The 21,554-nt window shown below is 35.0% G+C and overlaps 1 protein-coding gene across 1 annotated transcript; it reads left to right on the forward strand.

Annotated features, from left to right (window-relative positions):
• Window positions 1-149: 149 nt before the first annotated feature.
• Window positions 150-20,596, forward strand: LOC111515637 (uncharacterized). Its single transcript, XM_074184826.1, has 11 exons — window positions 150-1,005; window positions 3,411-3,572; window positions 4,356-4,486; window positions 8,045-8,207; window positions 8,266-8,442; window positions 11,421-11,579; window positions 12,839-13,060; window positions 13,116-13,305; window positions 17,350-17,486; window positions 17,573-17,776; window positions 20,372-20,596. The coding sequence occupies exons 1-11, from the start codon at window positions 940-942 to the stop codon at window positions 20,468-20,470; spliced, it is 1,710 nt and encodes a 569-aa protein (XP_074040927.1). The 5' UTR covers window positions 150-939; the 3' UTR covers window positions 20,471-20,596.
• Window positions 20,597-21,554: the final 958 nt, after the last annotated feature.

The raw sequence follows: 21,554 nt of genomic DNA on the forward strand, positions 1-21,554 counted from the left end.
AATAGATTACCATATGCTTCCATTTACAATTTTCTATATCGGGCCAAAATATGCAAACATATTGGAGATATCAACTGCACAAATACTTATTAATTATACCTCATTCTTTGCTATTGATCATATACTAATTTGTTTTATTACAGCTGGACAGTGGGTGGGACAGTGTATCGCATATTACTGTCGAATCCATTTGAAAGTGCATTTAAGTGGCAAGCAACTGAAATAGATTAAATACCTTATGCACCATTTCGTTATTCCCAAAGGTTTCACGTAATAGCGTAGGGCCTTCAGGATAATAATAACAATAATAAGAATACGTCTTTATTCACCATAAAAAGTACAATTGAAACAGACGAAAAAGGAGCCATTTTTCGCTATTGATGGCTGCCAAACAAATACTAAAAAATACAGCGTCTTCAAACCTGAAACATATGCTTTATAGACTGTGTACTTTCTAATATAGTGATATTTTCAAACATCTACCGCTATCTCTAGGTCGGGCCCGGTACTTCTGCGAGCACCCTCGTACTTTGTTTTTTTTTCCTGACTGCTGCAGGCAATCTATCAATTATTATTGCGAGTGTTTCATATTTTTGTTACTCACAACTATAAAAACTTTTTTGAGATTTGTTACTTCTAATCATACAACATCTACCCTGTAGAATCATAAATATATTTTATTTTAGAATAAAAGTCTCTTTTCATGAACATAGTCGAATTCCATTCTAATATTGTTTTTTCAAATGCTTGATTTGAACGCATCATACAGTATGTAAAATAAACTATACGATGAATTGAAATTTACGTTATTGAAATTTCAGTAGTCGCTACCACCCGAACAAGTGACTTTTTATAGGTAGTCAGGAAAGATAAAATGGACTGTTTGATCAATAAAATCTTCATTTGTGTATTCTCAGAATGTAGTGATATCCCACCATCATGAAAATCACAAGTAAAACAGGACTATCACCAAGTCCGGTCAAAAAAATTATTAGATGGGAGAAGGTGAGTTATTATTATATTCTGAATGACGGCATACTAGTTTTCTTCGTAGTGAACGGCTCGTGCATTGAAGAACAGGGGAGGCCAAAGTCATAAACTATATACACACAGAAAAGCCCGCCGGAGGCGCGAAAATTTTTTGGGGTACCGCATCTATTTAAAGCAAAATATGTAATATTTGCATAAATGCAAACAAAAATTGTGTATTGCCGAAAATTATACGTATAAAACTGACCATAAAAAATGAAAAACAAGAAAAAAGGATTGTCTTTGAGTTATTTAATATAAATGAATTCTTGTCAGTCAATAAATAATACTTTTCTCTTCTAATATAACAGTTTTGTTAAAAATTGCTACAAATATTTTATGAGCACAAGTAGTTAATTATGCTAATAAAAACAGGTCTAAAAGTAAATTTTATTGTCCAACAAGAACTAACGGGGAGGTAGGCACCCGCAAACTACTTTTAATCGGCGGGCATTTTGAAAGGTGAATTGAAAGGTGTATTCTGTAATTTAGTAAAGAAAGAAAAAAAAAATAAAAAAGAAACTAAAAGTAAACATAACATTCGTTCTTAACACTGTTGCTGTATTTTGTTTACTATATTTTGTTGCTAAACAATTTTAAGTTACAAGACGAAAATATATGCTCCTTAGATTTAAAATGTCTTTCTGTAGAACGAGGTAATCGTAAATCGGAGTATCCTATTTTGAACCACGTTTGGTATTCGGTTTGTACGGAAAATAAAACACAGGGCCAACAAAAAAGTTTTTCTCGTTCAATGGAGCGGGTTAACCAATCGCATTTATCGTACCAACTAATATTAAATCCTCGATTTTTCGATCATCTGACGCTTTAATTGAAATCAAATTTGGTTGAGGCCTTCCCAGAGTTTTAATAATGTAAAATTCATTATCATAAGATGAAGACTTAAAGTTATTTATCAGCAACCAATCGACTATATCATCAGATTTTTTAATTTCGTCCAACTTATATCCATAATAAATGGATAAAAAAAACACTGAAAAGTGATAACTTGAAAACACCTTGAAACTGAAAGAAAACACTTTGAAAATACATTAAAAATATTACCAAAAAGCACTGCTATAATGCAGTACTGCGTGTTTTAAACACAAATAACAAATATTATCAAGAAACACTAAAACGATTTACCGAAATATTTTTCAGTCCCGGTCCGTCACGAAATCCCGTCCGAATAATTAAATAAAAAACAAACGCAATCGTACACTAACGGAGACCAACTAGAGGCTAGCCTCCTCTAACACTATAATTTCTGCAAATAAAATCACAAATCGGGACGTATGTCGCTGGTTGGATCCGGCTCGCGGAGCTTGTGTTTTTTAAAACGGTCTGAGGCTTGGCTCCCTTGCAACGTATGGCATTTATTATTTCGGTTGATGGTTTATTCGTTATTCATTCATAGACGGTGCGTTTGAGGTTTGTTGATGCAGGATTCAGTGTGGTATATACTACGTAGTGAGTGATAGTGTTTTTTCGGGCATATTATGTATTTATATTAAAAATTAATGGTGAAGTAATGATACTCAAGCATTTTTAGAAGAAAATGATCATAATTATTCGTCAATATCTTTTAATTTATTGTGATCAATAGCCTCAAATTTTATGAGGAGCTAAGCCTCCCTTGCCTCCTCTGACGAGCCGCCGCTGGTAGTGAACCGTCTAGATTGATTCAACGTTTGATTTTATTTTCTTTACCTACTTGCAGATATATCGAAAGATTATTTCATTTTCTAACTGGAAGTTGGAATTTCTGTGCTATCAGAATTTGTTCATATAATTTTTATACGGGGTGTTGTCCGTCTTGGACCAACCTCTTTGTTGAAATTTTGAATTCAGACTTGTATTATCATGGAGAGTCGTTGAATCACTATAAGAGAAGTTCCTGAGGATGTCGGCATATCGGTTGGCTTATGTCATGCAATTTTTTCGGAAATTTTAGTCAAAAAGCGTGTTGGAGCGAAAAAAATGCAAAAAACAAAATACAGACAAAATAGAAAAATTAAAATTCATCTTATTTTTCCAACAGACCTCCAGCTTCCTCCAGCGTTTTCATACTGGGAGGAGAATGGAAAAGCTTTTGAAAGCTATTGTGTAGCTAGACACGTGTTGCCGTTTTGTGAACTGTCCAGTGAAAATATCACAATCAGGTGTTATTTGAATCGGTCAGAGATTTTTGAATTGTTCAACCATCAAACAGATGGAATACTGTAACGAGCAGAGTTGTGCAAAAACTTGTGAAATATAAAAATAATTCCTGAATGTACGAGTATGATTCGTGATGGCGATAGCTGTAATAAATATTATTAACTGAAATTCGTTTGTACTAATGAGAAGTTTTTGATACTGATGTATTATTATCATTACAGGTAAAAACCATCCAGATGAGAGCAATCACACAACCAGCGCTTTTCGTTTTGAAACCATTTGCGGGCCTGTATAACCCTTATTCACCTGGATGTTCCTTCCTATGTAACCATCCTGCTGATAATACCCTGAAGAAGTCCTTGAGAAATGCGAGGGATAATTGGGTAAGATATAAGTGGGCTTTTCAAAAAATAAGGTGGATGTGGTACGATCTTCGTTCGGGACCTGAGAAAGCAAAAGTCAGGCGCTTTGATGAGCCAAGGTCTCCCATGTTATCGAAGAAGACCCCATGCATTGGGTTATCCTTGTTTTTCCGCAGAAGTGAGCTAATCTCTACGGCTTTTACATGAGCTTTTTGCTGAACGGGTTCCAACTCGGCGACAGAGTTATGATCACCTAGTTGTGTCGAAAACTAAACCGAGTTCTTCATCTGCTCGAGCACCTGCCCTAAAGAGAAATGCTTAAATTCTTGCTCTCTCATGGTCACAGACCATGCCGAGCAGAAGCCCACGGCCTCCCTGTTGTCGGGGGAAGTACAACCGTGGAACGGACGATTTGGGATGCAAACTCCTAAAGAGATGCATCATTTTTCGGGTCTTTTCGTCGAGTTGACACAGCTCCTCCCGAGTCCACTTTACTATTCTAAACGAGTAGAGTAAGATTGGAATGGCAAGCATATTTGTTGCAGCAACTTTGTTCTTCCCCGACAGTTCCAGATCTGTCGAAGTTTGTGCTGATACTTGCCGCGGATGAGAGTTCTTCACTGTTACCTCTTGTAAGTGGAGACCTTCTTCTCTTTAGAGGCATAAAGTTTAAGATCATCCATATAAATCACATGGGTGACCTTGTGCCTCCGGTTTCCGGGGTTATTATTATTATTATTGAGTAAAGTAAATTCACAACCATGTTACGACTATCATGTTTTCTCTGTTTTATTTTTATTCCAGGTTATTGAAGGAAAAAATTTGATCACCGATGAACAAACAAATAAATCACCTTTTGGTGAACATTCTACACAGAACAACGTTAATGTATGTATTCCACAAGTTGAAAGCGTTCCTGAAGAGCTATTTAAAAGGTGAATTTATTTGAATGAAATGATTTTCTATTTGTAAGCTGTTATTTGAATATCACTGTTTCGCCTCTGCGTTGTTTTCACAAACTACACCTAGCGATTTGTGATCTTCACAAACTTCATTTTTAAAAATATCACGTTTTGCTACCACATAATCTTTTTTGTAGGGAAGTAATTATAAGTTCATTCTATACTCTATTTTTTATGTATTAAACGTAATCACCAGCGAGAACTACTTACTCAAGTATTTACTCTTCTTCTTCTGAGCTTCTACCCAATTTTCATATACCTAAGCTACATTCTCACTTATGATTATCTGAAGCATATTATATCCTTTTGGGAAAGAAAGTTTTTGGCTTTCTACTACTCCATCTTGATACAAAAATCTTCCAAAGAAAAGAAAGAAGCAATACATTTCAAAAGAAGTAACTCTATACATTGATGTGTAGGTCATGCAAAGAAGTAACTTTCACATAAACTAGAAGAAAAAGCCCTCCTGAAACAGCTACTTTCATATAAACATTGAATTACATGAAAAAAAATTCTTTCGAAAGAAATACTTTTATATGAACACTTAATTATACAAAAAACACTTTTCTCTACTCAGTTTGTATTCCAAACATTCGTTATGGAACTGAATCAGACATCATTCACAGGACGCTCCAGAACTTGATTGTTTATGACGTAGGTGTATAAATTCGAAAAGCTTGTTGAGCAGGATACTATCATGCAAAGAAGTAACTTTCACATAAACTGGAAAAAATCCCTCCTGAAACAGCTACTTTCATGTAAACTTTCTTTCCCAAAAATTAATCAATCCTAAAATTATAATCCTTCCAATTCATATTCTACATCAATAATAATGTCTACAAAGACTAGGACAGCATCGGTTTGAGAAAATAAGTTCTGTAATGGTGATCTATTTAAATCCAGTTGGTCATTTAGTGAAATGTTTGAATTTTCATATTTATTAATTTCCATTGCTACCAAATGATTTTGCTTCAAACCTTCATTTTCAATGTGTGAAATTTCGAAGTCTCCGAATCTTTGAATATGTCGAACTTGTTTTCTTATTCACACACCTCATATGATGTTCCTGGATGCGATTCCTAAGAGTTCTGCCGGTTTGACCAATATATACATTTTTCAAAAATATCTTATATGCCTATATTCCTGTTCAAAGTATTTGAATCTACAATATTCAATTTCAGTTTGGGATACAGCTGATTCATCAACGATGAATCCTCTCAGGAGGCTGCAAAATGAAATGATGAAATGTGTATTCAAATTACCATATCTTGTAAGTAGTAGTATGTTCAAGCCAATTTCGGTACCTATCCCCACCACTTTTAGTTTCGAACGACCTTGAACGACCTTCAGCTGCATGAACGAAGATGCTTTCGGAGTGCGTTTTTAGTTTGATTTCGAGTGACCTTCTGCAATAACATATGCCTTTGCTGAAGTGAATTCGAGGACACTCACAAGTGTCAGTTTGCGTATACTGAATAGCCCTACAAATATATTTCACTGTGATAAGTGCGATAAAAGCTTCATCCATAAAGATAGTACGCGGCGTCACGTGACATTTAAGTATTCAAAGCAGTTTTTAATCGAACATTTGTTTCTTTCACTTTGTGAGAAAAACCCGGAATAATTTATCTTTCAGTGAAATAGATGCCATCCATGATTATGGTGAAAAACAAAGTAGAACCATACCGCTGAAAATTTACCAAAATATCAATATCTCTTTTGGGAAAGAAAGTTTTTGGCTTTCTACTTCATATAAAAGTATTTGTTTCGAAAGAATTTTTTTCTTTTGTGTAATTCAATGTTTATATGAAAGTAGCTGTTTCAGGAGGACTTTTTTCCAGTTTGTATCTGAAAGTTACTTCTTTGCATGATCTACACATCCATGTATAGAGTTACTTATTTTCAAATTGATTACTTCCTTTCTTTCTTTGGAAGATTCCCACATCTTTTTTTGTATCAAGATTGAGTAGTAGAAAGCCAAAAACTTTCTTTCCCAAAAATTAATCACTCCTAAAAATATAACCCCCTCAATTCAAATAAGATTCCTCTTGGCTGGTATTAAATCAAATAGGTGAATGAATGTCATTACGATGTCATCGATGACATAAGTAGATCAAACTTATTCCGTGACATTAAAAATCGTAATTTATGAATGAATTGTGTGTATTTTCTATAATGTTATCCAATTTGGTACTGAAGAGCCTTAAGGCAGGTGTCTTACGGCGAAACATCGATGTATACTAGTGAGGATGACAGTGTTCCATGTAAGTGCAATTTGTAACCATTCATTCAAAGTAGAACTACTGTGAATGATTTCTGATTTTATTCCATAACGAATGTTTGAAATACTAACTAAGTAGAGAAAATAATCTCCTGTATAATTCACTGTTCATATAAAAGTGAGTATTTGTTTCAAAATAATTTTTCTTTCGTGTAATTCAATGTTTACATTAAATTAGCTGTTTGAGTAGGACTTTCTTCCAGTTTGTATCTACAAGTTACTTCTTTGCATGATCTACACATTCATGTATAGAGTTACTTATTTTCAAATTGATTACTTCCTTCCTTTCTTTGGAAGATTCCCACATCTTTTTTTGTATCAAGATGGAGTAGTAGAAAGCCAAAAACTTTCTTTCCCAAAAATTAATCACTCCTAAAAATATAACCCCTTTAATTCAATCAATATCTCATTTCGGTGGAGGAATTCAAAATAGGTCAAAAAACAATAAAATCAAATCAGAAATAAAAACCTTTTTCTTTCTCTAATTGTAATAATGATCTTTATCTTACAATTTTTGTTTTTGATTGAGTATTTATTCAACTACGAGTATACCCAAAGGTTTTGGTGATTTTGTACTTACACTGATATCTTAATATTTTTTGAGGTCTGCGATTGAAGTACTCTGTAAACTTTTCAGCAAATCATTCGATGAAATATTTTCCGTTGCTGATAATAATTTTGATAGAATCATAGAATTTCACTTCAGAGGAGATCCCAACAATTTTGCAGCATATTTCGGATATTTCTGTAAGGCCCAACAAGTCAAAGGACATGCACTCTGCATAATAGCTGCTCTGAATAATCCTGAAAGAAACTACTTCTTACTCATAACGAATGTTTGGAGTAAAAACTGAATAGAAAAAAAGTTTTTTTACATATTTCAATGTTCGTATAAAAGTAGATGTTTCGAGAGTTTTTTATTTCATATTTATATGAAAGTAGTTATTTCAAGAGGGCTCTTTCTTCCAGGTTGTATCTAATATTTGCTTCTGTGCGTGATCTACACATCTTTGTTAAAAGTTTATTTTGAAAATTAATTGTTTATTTGTTTCTTTGAAAAATTCCCAATTTTTCTTTGTGTACTGGTGAAGAAGTAAAAAACCAAAACCTTTATTTCTTAAAAATCAGTCTCCTAAAAATATACCATGTTCAACTTGAACTGATTTCATTTGAACTTGCCTAATTTTGGAAAATGAAAAATATCACATGTTAACATGTTCAATGACAATGACACTTGTTTATTTCTTAAGATATACCGAGAAGGATTCTAGACCACAAACTCCTGCACCAACACTTACCAGTGCTGCAACAAGAGCATCAAATTCTAGGAGATGTGTCACTCCCGATCCTTCAGCAAAGCAAAAATCAGAGAAAACTTTGTTAGTATTGGATTTGAGAAGAAGTCACAGCCAAGTACAATATATAATATACTACTCAACCACTCATGAAATAATTTCATTCTGTTTCGTAGGAAACTATTCCATTTTACGGGAATAGTTCAATGTTTCAAGAACCTCCACCAATCTGTATTCAGCAAGCTCCTACGGTTCCAGACCCTTCAGAAGATACCAAACAGGAAGAAGTTGAAGAACCAGCAATTCAATTGTCGAATACAAAATGTCCTGCTACCAACAGAAGTTCAGATACTGTAAGAAAAAGTATACCATTTCCAATTGGGGACTAATTCTGATGTGGAAGTCATACCCGAAACTTCACCACCCTATTTTTTTCAATGGCATGGGGGTCCAGTGATACATCATTTGAAAGGTCTTTTGTCCCTCTATTACCTCTGTGATTTTTTTTGAAATTGGTTCATTCGTTATTGAGAAATTAGATGTTGAACGTTTTCTTTCAGAAAAAACAGAAAATTCGCTGTCGTTCATTTTAACGGAAAAACAGATTTTAAACAGATTTTTTTTAACCAGAATGAGGATACCAACAACAAATAATATCAGTGGAAACAAAATCAACGAATAAATTGTTCAAAATGACCTCCACCTAGTTCCATACAATAATACAGTCTACTCTCGAAAGCGTTCCGTACATTATTCAAGATGTCCCGGAGTCAGCAATCGGCTTTGTTGAACAATTCTCTGTCGCAAGTCTTCTAGATTTGTAGGCTTAGTAGAGTACATTTTCAACTTCAGGTGTCCCCACAGAAAGAAGTCCATTGGTGTGAGATCAAGTGATCTAGCTGGCCACACCACTTGACTCCTTCTGCAGATCCAACGCATTGGAAAACGGTCGTCCAAAAACTGTCTCACTCGAACATCAAATGTGGGGGTACACCATCCTACTGAAATGTTATTCATTTTCTACTAAATTGTCATCATTTTCTAAAATGTGTGTAATCATAAGACCTATACAGTCTCGTAATAGATCTAAGTATGTGTCTCCATTGAGATAATCTTCCATGAAGAATATGATTACCAAGAATTTCGACCCAGCCTTTTAATTTGTGTGTTTGTGAATGTTTTTCTATCGCCAAATGAGGATTTACATCGCTCCAGTAACGACAATTATGTCTATTCACTTCACCATTCAACATGAAAGAACATTCGTCTGAAAAACATGTATTGTATAATAGGTTTGGGTTATTGGTCAGTTTCTCGCTGAACACCTCACAAAACTGAAGTTGACGATCTGGATCATCTTCGTTTAATTCTTGAACTAGCCTTATTTTGAAAGGATGGAATTTGTAGGCTTTCAAAATTCGAAAAACACTAGTACTTGATACACCAGATCTAGCTACTTGTCTGATGGATTGTCGATTATCCATTTGTACATGTCCTAAAACTGCAACTTCAAATCCGTCATTTCTGACAGGACGGGATACTTCATTGTGAACAGAACCTGAAGTTCGAAACTTATCCATTAACTGTTAAACGTATTGATGGCTCACGTGGTGATCTGGATGCTTCGAATTATAAATTCTTTCAGCAGCTTTAGCACATTCATTATTTTGATAATAGGTTGCAACAATTTCTATTCTTTCTTCAGTAGAATAAACCATGTTGGAACACAGTAAACATGGATGACTGAATAATAATTCGTGAAGAAGTGACAGTGGCCAACTGTCTACTTTTTGTTCTGCGACAACTAGATTCAACAAAAACTAACAGTGCAAAAAAACTGACAATGTCGTCCATTTCAAAACGTTTACTACTAATTGAATAAATTCTACAAATCTAGATCTACAAATCTGCGACAATGAATTGTTCTGACTCCGGACATCTTCAATATGTAACGAACGCTTTCTAAAGTAGACTGTATTATTGTATGGAACTAGATAGAGATAAATTTGAACACGTTGATTGTGTTGCCATTGATATTACTTTTGTTGATTTCCTCAATAAAATGAGCGACAGCGAGTTTTCTTTTTTTTTTTTCTTAAATAAAACATTCTCAACAACGAATGAACCAATTTCGAAAAAAAAAATACAAAAATAATAGAGGGACAAAAGATCTTTCAAATGATGTATCACTCGACTCCCTAAGCCATTGAAAAAATAGGGGTGTAGTTGCTGACCGCAGGGGAGTGAAGATTCAGCTATGATTTCCATATCAGAATTAGTCCCCCTAGAAATGAAAGTTGACGTGTTCTTTGAAATTTTCGATTAAATGTCCGTTTCTGACTTACAGGGGGGGGGGGTCAAGTTTTCGTTGGAACGCCATGTATTTTACTTTGACTGTGACTTTTACTTGAGATGTATTGCGTAACATTTTATGAGCCAAATTGTGATAAAATAAATTGCGGTGTGCTTTAAAGAGTATTTGAAAAGATAAAATGAAAAAATTTCTGCAGAAATACATAATACTTCGAATAAAAAAATCAGTTTCTCAGGAAAGTATAATTCAGAAAGTTGGAAGATGTATTAGTATTCCTGAAAATTCAGTTTGTTTGTAATTTTCCGAGAATAAATTTTGGAAAAACTAAATATTTGGCTTTCATATTTAATAAAACTTTAGCAAATAATTTATCCTTTCCTTAAATACGGAGTTATGTTCTGGGATGGAAGTACCTACTCACTTGGATCGCATTTTCATCATACAAAAACGTATAATACCGTAAACTCTACAGATTCCTGTCATAATATTTTCAAAAGTAATAAATTACTTACTTCATATGGGATTTATATTTATGTTTGTATTATTTTCGTTTATGACAATAAAAAAATGCATCATTCATAAAAACATTCATGAGTACTTTACTAGGAATAACTCGTACCTCATTTTTCCTAAACATAGATCAAGAAATACATGGATTAAAAAATACAATATTTTCATTCGTTCATTTTATTTGTAGGAAAAATTGTGAATAAGACAAATTATTGACTGATTGGTCTCTTCAGTGGTTTATAATAGGCAGTACCTAACTTTCGGTGTTAACCTTTCAGTTTGCCCTTTATTACACTTCGGCAGATTTATCAATTGATTTAGGAAGGTTGCATACCCAAAAAATACGAAGGAATAATTAATTCATGTATGGATTAACGACCCAATTGAAAGTCTATATTATATAAAAAAATAACCAATAATTTAGCATTGAATGAAGTTAGCTTATTTTTTCTGAAATTTTATGTGTGAATCTATCAAGAATTTCAAATGAATCTATATTATTTCAAGGTAAATCAGGAAAAATTTCAGAAAACTGATAAAAAAGAATGTGTTAATGGAGATAGTGATGAAGAATTTGTAAGAAGGCGCGGTAAGAGAAGAAAAAAGAAAGGTGTTGAATCATCCAGAGTACCAATGTTCCAAGCATCTTTGGACCCAGAGACGCAAGTATATATTTTCTCAAAATGCTATCATATGAAAAGTTGATAACAATTAACTATTCAATCAGTGATTAATATCAAACCCAATAAAAATACTCCTTTCTTCGCTAGATTTCCAACACTCTTCTTGACGCTTCCAGCCGGCCAAGTTGGAAATGATTTAAGATAGTGAAAGATTTTTTGAGTCATGGTCCAAATGAACTGAAAAAAACTATTATTATCACATTTATCTTCTAATATATCCTTTAGTGGTGATGGTAAGTAGATGAGCAAGGCGGATTCTGTGACACCGGAAATTCAACTAACAAAACCAATGAAGTACAGGGCGTTTTCGACCGTTTTTCGTGCGTTTTCCTGCGTAACCGTCACATACTTGACCAACTGCGCCACGAAAGCGCTGCACGAAAAGCGTTAAACGAAAAAACGTTACGCAATAGCGTTAGGAAAAAAAAAACGTGTAACGTTTTTTCGTACGGTTACGCATGAAAACGCACAAAAAACTGTCGAAAACGCACTGTACTTCATTGCTTCTGTTATTTGAATTTCCGGTGTCACAGAATCCGCTTTGCTCATCTACTATGGGAAGCCATAATTTTGTCTTTCGTTGCGATATAACACACACTCGGTTGGAATATGTTTTTACACTTCACATACAGGGGGTTCTTCGCCAGATAGTAAATACCCATGGGTGAGACCAGTATGGCCTAGACAAGACGAGATATAATGACATGGAGTTTTCTTTCGTTAGGGTTTTTTAAAGGAGATCTCCTCAAAGTTTGTGGAGAAAAGAAAAAGTGAAATAATGTTTTTATTTTCTAGTATTGACTTGAGCATTCGTCTTTTTTTGTAATTTTTCTGTGTTTTTTATTTTGTAATTTGACCGGTCGATGTTCCTGAAGATTGATAAATTTTATACATATTATTTCTTGCTCGTCTCGCTAGTAACTTTTTAGCAGCTACTAGCATGCACATTCTACCAAGGCAGTGTTGCTTGGTGGTTAACAACAGTCTTCGACTCATAGATTTTCAGTGCATATTTCATCTAGATATAATGAGATATTATTGTAATGTTTTAATTTATTCAAATTTTTTGAACGTATGGTTGACTTTCTCAATATAAGCTAATTCAGTTATTGCTCGCCATAACCCAATTGATGATTCATTATTGATTCATTGTTCAATCAATCATTGCCAATATTTTTCCAAAAATCATTATACATTTGTGCGTTGTAAAAGATATTTGATCAATCAGAAGAATTTTTTGAGGTAGCTGCCATTGGCCCGGAATCTCACAATCCAAGTGCACGACATTCACTGGCACCAGAAAAATGTCATGTCCAAGAAAACAACGATATTATTGACAAAACGAATCTAAACATTGGAGATTCTTCAGACGTGGACATTAATTCTTATTTAGATGTTCATATGTTGAAACAACTGAGGAGGGAACTGAATGAGAATGTTATGGATACGGAGCTTAATTACAAAGTATTTACACTAAGTTAGGTTGATTTTATACTGATATGAAAATTTCAAATTTCAGAGAAGAAAAGCTCTAGAGGAAGCTTTGAAGCTGAGCAAGAAGGAAAAACCTGTATGTGATGAACTCATTAATCTGCAAAAACAGTTGAAAGTGCCAGCACTCAACTCAAAACTTTGGTTATCATTGCCTAGATCTTTCAGTAGATCAAGTGTGATATTTGGACTGCCGATGGATAGCCGAATGCTAAGCAGTAAGAAACATAAGCAAAGCCTAATAATACAGTTTGTTTATAATATGATGATAGTCATATCTTCCATTTTCTTTGAATTGAAAGGGGTATATTTCATCGGCGGAATAATTTTTGGAAAAGAAAGGTTTTGGCTTTCTGCTTTTCCATCTTCATACAAAAATGTATGAAGTAACTTTCAGACACAAACTGGAAGAAAAACTCTCGAAATATCTACTTCTATATGTATAAATATTGTATTACACAAAAGAAAAAAATTATTTGAAACAACTACTTTTTATATAAACATTGAATTATACAAAAAACATGTTTTCCTATTCAGTTTGTACTCCAAACATTCGTTATGGAATTGAATCAGATACCTCAGTAGGTATAGTAGATATTGTTCACTCTTAAAGTTGGCGACACTCACAAAGGTCAAAAAACCAATACATAGAAACGAACCGGCAGGGAACTAGTCCACGTGGACTGTAGACTTGGCGTTTTGTATTGGATGATTTTTACCAACCGAGTTTTATGATCGGCTGAAGAGTCATAAAATTGAATTTGAAGCCATGTTACGGTGACAAACAGAAATCGGGGAATGCGGAATGGTTCAGTTCAGGTACTGATCTTGATTTGAGTGTTGAAATTCGATATTGGTGGAGTTATAATTGCTTGAAATTTCTGTTATCTGTTTAAAATGCGGCGTCCTTGGAGAAGTACTAATAGTGATAACGAGTGTGATAACAACGCAGACTTTTTCTAGTGTAGTGATTCCAATTGCGATGGTGAACACTGCAAAAAAGAAATACCAGTGAATAAGATTCGGATGCATTTCAATATTGAAACACAGAGAGTATGTTTCAATGTATATAAGAATCTACATCTCAAGTTTTGTTTCGAGGGAAACAAACTATTACAAGCAACATCAGATTTGACTGAAATTCCTTTCTCAACTGTACGTAAAATAGTCAAAAACAAACCTTATCAACGCAAGACGCTATTTGATACAGTATTATCAAAACATTTAGATGTTCATCTGATAAATTCATTGAAAAAAACAATATACGACTGTTACAAAAGAATGAGATTCCTACACCTGAAATCATAAGGAAGAAATCTAATACTTCCGGCCATAACGTGAGTTGCTGTGGCAAAACTCTTCAGAATTGGATAAAAAGCTAGAATTTGGATTTAAAATAATGAACTAACGTCAAGCAGTTATGGAAAGCAGAAGAATACATCCCTCCTTCAACCATTCAGCCTCTTACCTTCCACGATATATTTTTCAAACATAAATCACCATCTAACATAAAGCATCCAATATAAAGCTGTAGTGATCAAGACAGACCTAATACTTGTGCGCTTGCAGTGCTTCGCCAATCATGACCTGATCGTAGTGTCCATACACGTAACCGTAGTGCATCACCTCACATTAGTGCTTACACTCTAGTGCAGGCGGACATTGCTTGTTAACTGACCTCAAACTACAGCCGAACTTTGTTTTAGCGCAAAACCAGGTGGGGTTTGGGTCCAACTCAGATCCACCTTAGTGTGGGCTCCACCTGTTGTAGCAACATAATCTTGGAACTCCTGGCTGGATAGCCCTGACAGCTGAAGCCATTAATGGAAAAAGAAGAAGAAGCAGAAGAATAGTGAAATTGCCTAACAAATATCTAGAACAAATAACTAAATATAGACAAGAACAACGGAAAATTTTCTAGTTGGAGGAAACTTTGTATGACACTCACGACACAGTTACGAAAGCATGGACTGATGGTTCGATAATGTGTACGCCTAACATGCCTGCAAACAAAGGATCGCGACTAATCATTGTGCATTGCGAAGGAAGCGAAGGAAGTGAAGGATAGATTTCGAATTCTTTAAAATTATGTGGAAAAATACTTGAGGACTGCAATGTTGACTATCATAAGAACATGGAAGCTAATACTTTCGAGGAATGGTTTGAAAACACATTGATCCCAAATTTGGATGTGAATAATGTAATAGTTCTTGACAATGCTTCGTATCATTCGCGACAGCTCATTAAAGTAACGGATAAAAATTCGAGGAAAGATGAGAAGTGCAAGGTTTTTTAATGGATAACAATTTGTATGTTGAAGATCACTATACCATAAACCAACTACTTGAATTTTTTTCAAACAAAAAACATTCGAAAAAGTGTATGCCCTTGAGAATATTGCTGAAAAGTATGGACACATCATACTGACCCCCCTATTTTTGTGTTTTCAATCCCATCGTGTTGATTTGGGGAAAATTGAACAAATCATCAGGCGTAATAGAGCTAATTAAAGAAGAAGTATCTAATATTAATGAAGAAGACTGGCAGAAAAGGATTAAAAAAGTAATTTAGTTGAAAAAGACTATATGGAGATTGGACACTTCTATATTAATGGTGTAAATAAATTCATTTTTGTTTTGAATGACTACAGTAATAGTGAAACAGAGAATATGGAGGAATTATCAGAAGTTTTATGGGGTAACACGTATGATGCGCACTGTATACATACATACTACAGTGGCGTACCATGAAAAGAAGCCGCTTGTTACTCATAACGAAGACACTTAGCAAGCATCTGTGCAACGCCGTCCGTTTGGAAGATTCGTCGCAAGTAACTTCCTATATATGAAAAAAAAAATCTGTTTTTAAAATCTGCTTTTCCGTTAATTTCATTTGACGGGACGACCACTGATAGACAGGCTTCGTCAGTTTTCTGCGCGGCATTAGCTGGATTAATTGTCGTTTTCCGTCGAGTATCTGCTAGACGTTCCTACAAAGTCATAGGTTCACGTGAGACGCAATGGTCTGGTTTTTGCACCTGAACTTGAGCATATCATATGCACCTCTAAGCTTAATGAAACTACTTACATTGTCCGTAAGGTTGTTTGCAAATGGTGGAAGAATTATTATAGATTAATCTTTTTTGAAAATAATCATTCTTCAAAATTACAGTCAAAACAATACAGTCAAAATAAAAGTCATTAATTTTAAAATTTTTGCAACGCAGTAACGGAATAACGAGAACATTTGGAATTGAAATTTATGGATTATGATTTTTTCGTTTTTTTTTTCCAAGTTAGATTACCAATGGTGCCAATATATTCAGTTGAGGTAACTCAAAAATCAGTATCATAGAACATAGGAGTTGAAATGTATTCATGAAACACCCAATGGAAAAGATATTGACAGGTGTCAATTCCATTGGGTGTTCTATGATACTGATTTTTGAGAAGCCTCTACTGAATGTATTGAACCATTGGTAATTTGACCTTGAAAGGAAAAATATAAAATTCGTAAATTTCAATATCGAATATTCTGGTCATTCCTTTGATGCGTCGCAAAAATTTCAATAATAATAACTTTTATTTCAACTGTTGATTTTAATATAAATGAATGAATATTTTCCAAAAAAGATTAACCTGTCATCAAGATTGTATTTGTCAAATTTATCTAAATGTTTTTTTGTACATGTATGTGATAATTTTTCCACCATTTGCAAACAACCTCACGGACAATGTAAGTAGTTTTATCAAAACTTGAACACTGTGTAAATAGCACATTTTTATTTTTGTAGTTACCTAATGATGATAATGATGATTTTTTGCATGCTGCGTACTCCAATAGTTCAGTAATTTTGTTTCTAACTATTCAGCAAACACTATATATATTTACTCCAGCTTTTCGAAATTGTGAAAAACTCAGATAATAAACTGATTTTTGTAATGATACCCCTTTCAGGCTCAGTCACGTAGGTACATACAATTGAATTCTAATTAATTTATTTTTCTGTAGCCTCAGTAATGTGTTTCAGTGGAGAATACAGAGGGGCGCGTTAATAAACAAAACTTCAATTGTTCCTGAAAAACCATAGTAGTTATCAAAAAAAGTTCCTTTATAACGAGTTCATTATCTATTTTTCAGTAACTTTCAACCTTTTTGACTAGTTTCTATTGCATGGTCAATGTAAAACTACATTTATTTTTTCCATTAAGACAGTATGGAAAACTTTTGTTTTCAGGTCAATGATTTAATAAATTTTTCAGCTTTAACACCTTTAGAGTATCTAAAAGATAACGTTCACATAACATCATCGAGGAAGCTTTTATATAACTGCATTTTCAATCAGTATAAAATTGACAAAGATGATGACATCGATTACGAAAGGCGAGTTTCAGGAAAAGTGAGTAAGAAATGAATATTATCCTCGCCTTGAGGATTTTGAAACAATATGATGAATTACATTTGATTATTCAAACTTCCTTTCAGTCATTAGAATCCTGTTTGAATTTGGTAATGGGCAAAACTCTCACTAATCAACAGTTGAATCACTTCAGATGGCTTGTTGATTGGAAAGAAACTGATACGTTTGAATTCAAAACTTCATGTGGAATTTATGCGCTTTGCGAAAGAGTTTTAGCCCCTCAAATTTGCCCCCATTTACCAGACAGAAAAGCCGATCCCTGTCACGAGGTAGGTCCGTCCCTTCGTTAATCATCAAATAAATGAACAAAATTTCAAATTTCCAAATCAGATATATGTTTTGGTTTGTTTGCATAGCTGGGCACCGTTAATCAAATAATAAACTTTGTTAATCGCTAGTTCGTTACTAAAAAAGTCAACTTCGCCATAGAAGTTGAGAGGTGGCATTTTCGTGTCACGTACAGTTTTTAGTACTTACCCTGACCACCGAAGGGCGATGGCAGTACGATGTCGGTATTCAAATGTGAGCATCAACAGAATTGGGTAGCTAACAATCGCTGACAACCAATCGGCTGGGTCATATCGAAGTTGAGATGTACGCCAAAATTAAATTAAATAAAAAAGATGACTGATTTGTCAGCGACTGCCCAGTTCTCGACAGCCATCTTGGTTTCAGACGGGTTGGAACGCAGCTCCCTTACCCTTTCAGTTGATTATTGTCGAAGAAAGACAGATGGGTTCATGACTGAGATGTTGGCGGCGTGAAGTCCTCATACATCAGTACCGCCCTTCATGGGATACCCCTACCTGGCTGGGGTGGGATGGATGAAAGATCTGTTCATCCTTTAACGGGGGACATGAGGACCTCATTCGGCAGAGTGTCGGGGCCTTCTATATCGGGAGGGGTCGTCTCCAACATAATCCATAGCTTCCGTAACTAACGGGTTTTCGTGAGTTTCCGCACCTTCAAAAACTCGCCGATTCCTCGACTGAATGGACTGCCGAATGGAGGACAGCTTCAAATCTCTGCGGATGGCTTCATTCCGCACGAACCAGGGAGCATTCACAGGCATCCTCATTAACTTATTTTGTATTCTCTCCAGAGTGGAGATGTTGTACGTAGCCGCTTGTTCCCAGACGCCTGAAGCATACAGGATGACAGGCTTGAACATCGTATTGTAGATGGTGATTTTGTTCTTCAAACTCAGTTTGAATTTTCTGTTGATCAGAGGGTACAGACTAGCTATCCGACACTGTTTCTTTGACTTAACGCTCATAATATGCGGGTTCCAAGTGAGCCTACGGTCTATTAAAAGGCCGAGGTACTTTATCCGCGCTTGCCAGCCAATCCACCGGATCAGGCCCTGAGGTAGGTCGAACGCGATTAATTTGTGCAGAAGGCCTTCTTACCATACACGGTCGAAGGCCTTCGAAATGTCTGATAGCACAATGTGTACTTTTTTGTTAGTGTTTAGCTCGTGGATGGTGTTTTCGACCAGCCTTAGAGCCTGTAACTCAGTGGAGTGTTCTCTCTTGGAAGCCAAATTGTTCATCAGGCAGAATATTTCGGTCCTCAACTTCTTCGTTGAGCCTTTGGAGAACAACTCCTTCAGCCAGCCTAGCCGCCGACGAGAGTAGACTGATCTGGCGATAATTCTGCGGAAACAGCAGGTTCTGACCCTGTTTTTGGGATCATGACAACGATCGCATGCTGCCACCTCCTGGGGAAGTATCTGAGTGTGACTGTTCAGTTCTGTTGGTAATCACATTAAATACTGACGCCATTGCCCTCTGGTGGTCAGGGTAAGTAATAAAAGTGTTACGTGACACGAAAAACACGAAAATGACACTTTTGAACTTCTATGGGCCTTGTATTCTTCGACTTCGTTAAACGTTAAGCGTTATCTTTGGGACGATCTAACGTGAGTCAACGTTAATTGTTAATCCATTGAAATTTGATAAAAACTGCCTTTTCATAACCGTGGGTTATAAGATCCGTTTGGGTTTGGGTTTAGGAAGTTAACAGTTGTGAATAAAAAAAACTTTAGACCACACAACTGAAGTGAAACTTTCTTGAGCTTCATCTATATATATGTGTGTAATTTTCTACAAATATTTAAAATTATTATGGCTTTTCTTTGATAAATTAACATTTTTGAACATATTTTTTATTATTTTATTTATTATTTTCATTATCGGATACATCACTGATGACTGTGGTTGATTGTAAGACCGAGACAATACGCTTATGGTATGAGAAATAAGATATACATGTTTTCGAACGAAACTTCGATATCTAGAGGACATTGCATCGATTGTTGTTCCATGTCTTGTTATCCATTTTTGGAAGCGAAATTAACATTAAAAAATTCAGATGTTTTTAAATAAACAAAAATAATTGTGGAAAAACTCGAGGGTGGCGAGTTTTTCCACTGTTGGCCGAAGAAAATTGCCAAATGCACCCAAAAGGGAAGTACGACCATACAAAGGAAAAGAGAGAGATATTCAACTAACCTTGGACTTGTCGCACTTGTCAACCAGTCCGAACAAACTTGTCAGAACGTGTTTTTCATGGCGGCACGGTGATTGGTACTGGAATTAGTTACAGCTTTGTTCTAGTTCTCCGTTTATACTGTTTCGAATCGTCCAAAATCAGTTAGTCAGCTGTGGACTGAAAAGGTTAACGCAACATGTTCAGTATTCAGTTGGGTAACTGTTTTCTGACTATTAGGAACAGTCCGGACCATAAGAAAGGGCTGATTTGAGTAGTTAGTATATTTTATATAGTAACTAGGATGTGTGACGCCATGAATGTCACTTTGACACTATCAAGAAATATGTAAGTCTAGAAGTTATTTGTTTCAGATCGAAAAAGCAGACTTTCAACTGTTGGATAAAAAGTTAGAAGGTCGTCAAGTGAACGAAAACTTGAAAATTATATTACTGAATATTAAGGAATTATAAGAGAATATGAAGGGTAACAAGAATTTTTCACATAAAATATCACTTGATGTATGTAGTACCATCATATATGTGTTAGGAAACATTGTCGTTACTATATTCCATAATAAAGAGACATCAATAAAGTATGAGAAATCGCTTTAGCATGTATTGGACTTTTCAGAGGCCATCCATATAAAACAGATCTTCCTATCTAATTCATAGATCTTAAGTTTGATTGAAAGTTTATCAAATTGAGGATCACACCAAGAACCAATTCGTAGACATACCGAGGACTCGTCCCAAATCCAAAGACTTGTATATCGTTCCAGGACCACAGCCAGGTCAAGGACTGTGTGGTCCCCGCCAATTTTTCACCTGTCACTTTTCACAACACCCTACGTGACGTAAGCGAGCTGTCAACACCACTTTTCAGCGCGTCATTTTTTCCCACTCACGTCATCTGTCACTATTTCCACCAAACCCGCGTGGAGTGAGCAAGCTGCTAACCCTAAGTTGGACTGAAAGTGTTTTTTGATGAAATTTCTTTTTATCATTCAGTGCAGTTGTCTTCAAGGGCGATACAACAAATGTAGCAGTCATACAATTTTTCGATATCATTTTTATAGTACGATTTGTCTGTAGCCTCCAAAAAGGCCTTAGAACAGAAAAAAGTAGTTAGGGGCATATTTAGAGAATACGGTGGATGCGGAAGCAAGTCGAACCCCAATTCATGCAAGTTTGCCATCGTTTTCATTGATTTGTGACACAGTGCATTATCTATAATAATGAAAACATCAATTTCACTTTCTTCCAATGGGGCAATTCTTCTGCGATTTCGTTAGCAAACCACTTCTCAACGGTTGATTTTCCTGATGTTGAGTACGAATAACATTTATCAAGCCAAACCTTGGCCTCAATAGTATTTTTTTGCCAAAAAGCAATGCTTTATTACCACGAAATTCATTTCTATCCGTTTTCTCTGAATTAACAAAAGTTGATTCACTCAAAATGCTTTATCCGATAAACTAACAGTCCGATAGCTGTGAAATTTGTACACGTGTCATTTGAAGGCTGAGGTTAATTTGAAATCATACTAGTAGTGTCA

This window comes from Leptinotarsa decemlineata, unplaced genomic scaffold, assembly GCF_025532065.1.
Source record: "Leptinotarsa decemlineata unplaced genomic scaffold, Ldec_3_MD MMD2_tig00026358_RagTag_RagTag, whole genome shotgun sequence".
In the NCBI taxonomy this organism is placed as follows: domain Eukaryota; kingdom Metazoa; phylum Arthropoda; class Insecta; order Coleoptera; family Chrysomelidae; genus Leptinotarsa; species Leptinotarsa decemlineata.

What these genes read in the sequence shown, in the direction of transcription:
- LOC111515637 (XM_074184826.1), top strand. Translation starts at nt 940, where the DNA reads ATGAAAATCACAAGTAAAACAGGACTATCACCAAGTCCGGTCAAAAAA. An exon ending in CCAACAGAAGTTCAGATACT is followed by an intron (nt 8,443 to 11,420) that starts GTAAGAAAAAGT and finishes TATTATTTCAAG; the next exon opens with GTAAATCAGGAAAAATTTCA. An exon ending in GGATAGCCGAATGCTAAGCA is followed by an intron (nt 13,306 to 17,349) that starts GTAAGAAACATA and finishes TAAATTTTTCAG; the next exon opens with CTTTAACACCTTTAGAGTAT.